A 6,660-nucleotide genomic window follows, 5' to 3' on the forward strand; every position below is an offset into this window, starting at 1 on the left:
GTGACACTCAATTTGAGTTTTTATTGCCTTAAAAGCATTTTCAGCCCGAGCTGAGCACGTTTTGTGAATTTGAATGTATCTTCATAGAATGAGTTGTGTGGTCAAATTAATGCTCATTTAGGCTTCAGGTGGTCATCCTGAACAAAATACATGTTGAAGTGTGTGCATAAGTCCTTTGGTTTAGGCGTGACACTCAATTTGAGTTTTTATTGCTTTAAATGCATTTTCAGACCGAGCTGAGCACGTTTTGTGAGTTTGAATGTATCTTCATAGGAATGAGTTGTGTAGTCAAATTAATGCTCATATGGGCTTCAGGAGGTCATCCTGAACAAAATACATGTTGAAGTGTGTGCATAAGTCCTTTGGTTTAGGCGGGAGACTCAATTTGAGTTTTTATTGCTTAAAATGCATTTTCAGCCCGAGCTGAGCACGTTTTGTGAGTTTGAATGTATCTTCATAGGAATGAGTTGTGTGGTCAAATTAATGCTCATTTAGGCTTCAGGAGGACATCCTGAACTAAGTACATGTTGAAGTGTGTGCATAAGTCCTTTGGTTTGGGCGTGACACTCAATTTGAGTTTTTATTGCTTAAATGCATTTTCACCCTGAGCTGAGCGCGCTTTCTGACTTTGAATGTATCTTCATAGGAAAGAGTTGTGTGGTCAAATTATTGCTCATTTAGGCTTCAGGAGGTCATCCTGAACAAAATACATGTTGAAGTGTGTGCATAAGTCCTTTGGTTTAGGCGTGACACTCAATTTGAGTTTTTATTGCTTTAAATGCATTTTCAGCCCGAGCTGAGCACGTTTTGTGTTTTTGAATGTATCTTCATAGGAATGAGTTGTGTGGTCAAATTAATGCTCATATGGGCTTCAGGAGGTCATCCTGAACAAAATACATGTTGAAGTGTGTGCATAAGTCCTTTGGTTTAGGCGTGACACTCAATTTGAGTTATTATTGCTTTAAATGCATTTTCAGGCCGAGCTGAGGACGTTTTTTGAGTTTGAATGTATCTTCATAGGAATGAGTTGTGTGGTCAAATTAATGCTCATATGGGCTTCAGGAGGTCATCCTGAACAAAATACATGTTGAAGTGTGTGCATAAGTCCTTTGGTTTAGGCGTGACACTCAATTTGAGTTATTATTGCTTTAAATGCATTTTCAGGCCGAGTGGAACAAGTTTTCAAAATGTGTCTTGAATCATGTTATGGTCTATGTTGCCCTCTACTGACCAAAGTCCGTTATTGTCTCCGAGGCCTGAAACCATCTTACATTTATATGACTGTATAACTGTACTCTTGAGCCAATTATTCAATTTCTCTTTGTTCTTGAACTAATTATAACTCAACGCGGGTACCATGACTATACTCAATTTCAGTTTTTATTGCTTTAAGTGCAGTTTCGGGCCGAGCTGAGCACTTGTTCTGAGTTTGAATGTATCTTCATAGGAATGAGATGTGTGATCATATTAATGCTCATTTAGGCTTCAGGAGGACATCTTGAACAAAATACATGTTGAAGTGTGTGCATAAGTCCTTTGGTTTGGGCGTGACACTCAATTTGAGTTTTTATTGCTTTAAATGCATTTTCAGGCCGAGCTGAGCACGTTTTGTGAGTTAAAATGTATCTTCATAGGAATGAGTTGTGTCGTCAAATGAATGCTCATTTAGGCTTCAGGAGGTCACCTTGAACAAAATACATGTTGAAGTGTGTGCATAAGTCCTTTGGTTTAGGCGTGACACTCAATTTGAGTTTTTATTGCTTTAAATGCATTTTCAGCCCGAGCTGAGCACGTTTTGTGAGTTTGAATGTATCTTCATAGGAATGAGTTGTGTGGTCAAATTATTGCTCATTTAGGCTTCTTCAGGTCATCCTGAACAAAATACATGTTGAAGTGTGTGCATAAGTCCTTTGGTTTAGGCGTGACACTCAATTTGAGTTTTTATTGCTTTAAATGCATTTTCAGCCCGAGCTGAGCACGTTTTGTGAGTTTGAATGTATCTTCATAGGAATGAGTTGTGTGGTCAAATTAATGCTCATTTAGGCTTCAGGAGGACATCCTGAACAAAATACATGTTGAAGTGTGTGCATAAGTCCTTTGGTTTAGGCGTGACACTCAACTTGAGTTTTTATTGCTTTAAATGCATTTTCAGCCCGAGCTGAGCACGTTTTGTGAGTTTGAATGTATCTTCATAGGAATGAGTTGTGTGGTCAAATTAATGCTCATTTAGGCGTCAGGTGGTCATCCTGAACAAAATACATGTTGAAGTGTGTGCATAAGTCCTTTGGTTTGGGCGTGACACTCAATTTGAGTTTTTATTGCTTTAAATGCATTTTCAGCCCGAGCTGAGCACGTTTTGTGTGTTTGAATGTATCTTCATAGGAATGAGTTGTGTGGTCAAATTAATTCTCATATGGGCTTCAGGAGGTCATCCTGAACAAAATACATGTTGAAGTGTGTGCATAAGTCCTTTGGTTTAGGCGTGACACTCAATTTGAGTTTCTATTGCTTTAAATGCATTTTCAGCCCGAGTTGAGCACGTTTTGTGAGTTTGAATGTATCTTCATAGGAATGAGTTGTGTGGTCAAATTAATGCTCATTTAGGCTTCAGGTGGTCATCCTGAACAAAATACATGTTGAAGTGTGTGCATAAGTCCTTTGGTTTAGGCGTGACACTCAATTTGAGTTTTTATTGCTTTAAATGCATTTTCAGCCCGAGCTGAGCACGTTTTGTGAGTTTGAATGTATCTTCATAGGAATGAGTTGTGTGGTCAAATTCATGCTCATATGGGCTTCAGGAGGTCATCCTGAACAAAATACATGTTGAAGTGTGTGCATAAGTCCTTTGGTTTAGGCGTGAGACTCAATTTGAGTTTTTATTGCTTTAAATGCATTTTCAGCCCGAGCTGAGCACGTTTTGTGAGTTTGAATGTATCTTCATAGGAATGAGTTGTGTAGTCAAATTAATGCTCATATGGGCTTCAGGAGGTCATCCTGAACAAAATACATGTTGAAGTGTGTGCATAAGTCCTTTGGTTTAGGCGTGACACTCAATTTGAGTTTTTATTGCTTTAAATGCTTTTTCAGCCCGAGCTGAGCGCGCTTTCTGACTTTGAATGTATCTTCATAGGAATGAGTTGTGTGGTCAAATTATTGCTCATTTAGGCTTCAGGAGGTCATCCTGAACAAAATACATGTTGAAGTGTGTGCATAAGTCCTTTGGTTTAGGCGTGACACTCAATTTGAGTTTTTATTGCTTTAAATGCATTTTCAGCCTGTCAGAGATTTTCTCGGACAAAGTTAAAGAAATGACTCGGCACACAGGAAAATTGTCTTCAATATCGGCGGGAGCGGATCTCTGAGAGCGAACGACGGTTAGTTGCTCCGCGATCACACTCTCCTCCCTCTCCGCCGGTTCGAACTTTTATTGCAAAATACAAGAAAGACACTGCCCCCGAGATTTGCACCCCGCGCCCCCCGGTAATGATCTGATTTACCCGAATACACAAGTCACAGACTTTGCTGATGACTAATGTCCACCTGGGCGCGACAGCTGTTCCCAAACTGTCTTTTGGTATTCAACGACTCTTTGTTCCCAATTTGTTTATTCCCACTCTGTGATTGAATTTAGCCTTCGCCCCCCTTGCTTTAACGTGATTACTCAGGAAAGGCCCTCCGCCTAAACGGCCGACACCTCTGCGCTGAGTATGTCTAGACATGCCCAAATTAACCGAAACTTTAAACATGATACAATTTTGTTCGTAGATTTCTCTATCATTCCCACCTCTTTATCATAATTACAGTTTCGTCAAACGCCCAGGTGACATTGATATGCAATTGCACGGGTGGGAAGAAAAACTGTCCTTGGGGAAGTTGACAAAATCAGGACAGAAAACCCTTCCCGGGCAATGGCTATACATTAAATGAAAATCAAAATCTAATCTAGACACACATTAAATGAAAATCAAAACCTAATCTAAACACAAAGTAATTTAAAATCAAATCGAATCTAAACACACCTCGAATGAAAATCAAAATCTAACAAAACTAACTACTAACTAACTACTATATACAAAGTAAGCCAACCCAAGAACATCAAACACTCACATCTGCAATGCTTTTCTGTGAAGTCGTCATACGGGCTTACATAAGGTTCCAGTAAATCAATCACCAAAGTCAGTGTTAACATAATCTTCGTCAGACTCCGTGTACACCTGTTGGTACTCCGACATGGCCACAGTCAGGTGAGCCGCCACTTCACTTTGATAGCATCCATGAATTTGGCAGCACAACCTCTGACCAGCGGGATCACGCAAGCGACACGAAAACACAAAAAGAAAAATATACCAACAATCGTCTCCTGCCTCCCGACATTGAATCCCATGGGGCAAGTCACTCCTTCTGTGGGCCTGTGTGCCCACCGTGACTTCTCTTAGGCCCATAAGGATGATGCCGATGATGCTGATGGTGCATCGGCAACGCTTGACTGCCCTTCCGGTGGTCTTTCGGCGGCACGCAAGGTCAGCGCACTTGGACTTAGGTGCTGATTCTCCTTCCTGGGACTGGCGTCGCTAGGCCCCTCAACCTCAAACCGAAGGAGCTTGCACTGCGACTGGTGGATCCAGCCATCGCGTCCTTCGATCTTGATCGCAGTTTTTGTTGCTGCAATCACTTGGGAGGGGCCATTCCAGCGTTCACTGTCCCAGAGAAGTCTTTTCAGCACTTTGAGGAAATTCTGATCACCACTCCGGACCTGGCGAGTCTGTGGAGCAGAACACTCTGGCAAGTCATTGTGCCTATGCATCTCTTTCTGATCAAATAGACTTTTAGTCTCTCTCATTGTCTCAATGAGCCTGGCTTTGACAGTTCCATTAATGCATTCCACAAATCCAGCCGATTGCGGGTGGTACGCACAGTGTCGCTCCAAATCAGTGTCCAACAATTCGCCCAATGCTTTCATGACAGTTCCTGAATCATCGTGAGCGCTCGAAGACAGTTCAACCCATTTTGAAAACACATCAACAATGACAAGACAGTATCGTTTCCCTTGTGTTTGGTTCAAACAGATTACACAACATCTCCAATTTTTTTTTGAAATATGCATAAACCCATGTGTATGATAATATTGGTGCACCTGTGTTATCATCGCTATCATCCCCCCTGTTGACACATGTGACAAGCCATGTGTCAACCTCGCGGCGCACTCGAAGAGAGAGATTGGAAGCCAACGTTTCCCGCCTTCCAATTTCTCTATCCCTGCGTCATCTGGTTGTGCTCTCTTATTTGTCCAATATTTTCGTTCTGTGTGAGGTGCAAAAATTTGTCTTGATTTCAAATCATCCTGTGTTGTGTCCTGTGCCTCTATTGCTAGTACGTCACGTGTTACTGCAATTTGTCAGCTGAAATGAACGGCCGGAGTAGTCATCACTTTCCAATTGATGTATTGACGCACCCAGCCATCCTGTGTTTCCTCGCACCCCGGATTGGCGGGGGAGGGGTTCCACAGGTGGTTTGGAACGGAGCTCGCAAGGTTATTCATATTTCTCCACTCACATTGCTCCGGTTTGCCGAGCGGTATGTAAATGTGTTGCCCTTGTGAGAGGAGGGGCTTGACCGCCCTTCCTACCCGCGCTGTGGCGAAACACCACTGATCTTTCCAATACACGTGCTCAACAACGATACCCTGGGGTTGCAGGCCCAGAAAAACTTTAGTGTAGTCAGGGTCTGGTCCTGGTGTCTGCTTACGTCTGATAGTCACGTGCAGGTTGTTCGCCGTTTGCACGTTACCTCCTGGCTTTAATTTGGTACCTGCCAATCGAACTAGACATTCGGAACTCCGAGTTACGTCATCGTTCGGTAAATCGAGTGTCCAAAAATAGCGAGCATCATGTTGACTGTTCCCCATGCGGGCTTCAATCTGGCCCTTGTGATTTACGATGGTGTAAATCTCGAGTTGCGTTTGAGCATCCCGTCCCAATAAATTATGTGGACAGCGAGAATTTAGCGCGGCTTCGACGAGTGCCTTCCGATTTGGGTCTGTGGGGGAAGTAATGGTTACTGTTTGCGATAACGTCAGGGGCTGCACGGAGCCGTGTGCTCCTTTCATGCGAATTTTGCCATCGCTTGGCTTCACAGTATCGCGATCCCAACGACCGAGAACAGTGATATCGGCGCCCGTGTCAACAAGGAAGACGGTCGGGGTTCCTTCAACCAACAACGTCATTTCCGGTTTAGTTATGGACGAGGTTTCACATCTCAGCAGGTAGTTTTCTGTGTCGAAAACATGATTGCTACCGGCTAAGATGTCACCCTCGTCCTCACTTGAGGCGGGCGATTCAAACAAAGGCGCAGAGGCCTTTATCGCTGTCATTGCTACCTCCTCTTTTTTATTCCGTATCGTTTGTAAATCCTCCTCATCTGATGAGGAGGTCCCCGTGCTACCATCACGCTCCCGCACGCGCCTGTCCTTCCGCTGTTGTCTACATTCTTTCACCATGTGACCCTTTTGCCCACAAAGAAAACATCTGCCTTCAACAAAACGTTTTTGGTCCCTAGGGGTTAATTTGAAGGGAGCAAACGACCGTATTTGTTTATTACCTTTATAAGGAGGACCCGGGGTTTTCCCGTGTGCGTGTGGGTTTTTTGCGGCGTAATAAATGT

At 43.1% G+C, this 6,660-nt stretch overlaps 1 protein-coding gene across 1 annotated transcript; it reads right to left on the reverse strand.

Annotated features, from left to right (window-relative positions):
• Window positions 1-4,671: 4,671 nt before the first annotated feature.
• Window positions 4,672-6,370, reverse strand: LOC147200803 (uncharacterized). The gene has a single exon (XM_086116760.1). It carries the CDS (start codon window positions 6,368-6,370, stop codon window positions 5,396-5,398), a length of 975 nt encoding a protein of 324 aa, XP_085972886.1. The 3' UTR covers window positions 4,672-5,395.
• Window positions 6,371-6,660: the final 290 nt, after the last annotated feature.

This window comes from Hippocampus guttulatus, chromosome 8, assembly GCF_054856545.1.
Source record: "Hippocampus guttulatus isolate MCC_2025c chromosome 8, RoL_Hgut_1.0, whole genome shotgun sequence".
NCBI lineage: Eukaryota > Metazoa > Chordata > Actinopteri > Syngnathiformes > Syngnathidae > Hippocampus > Hippocampus guttulatus.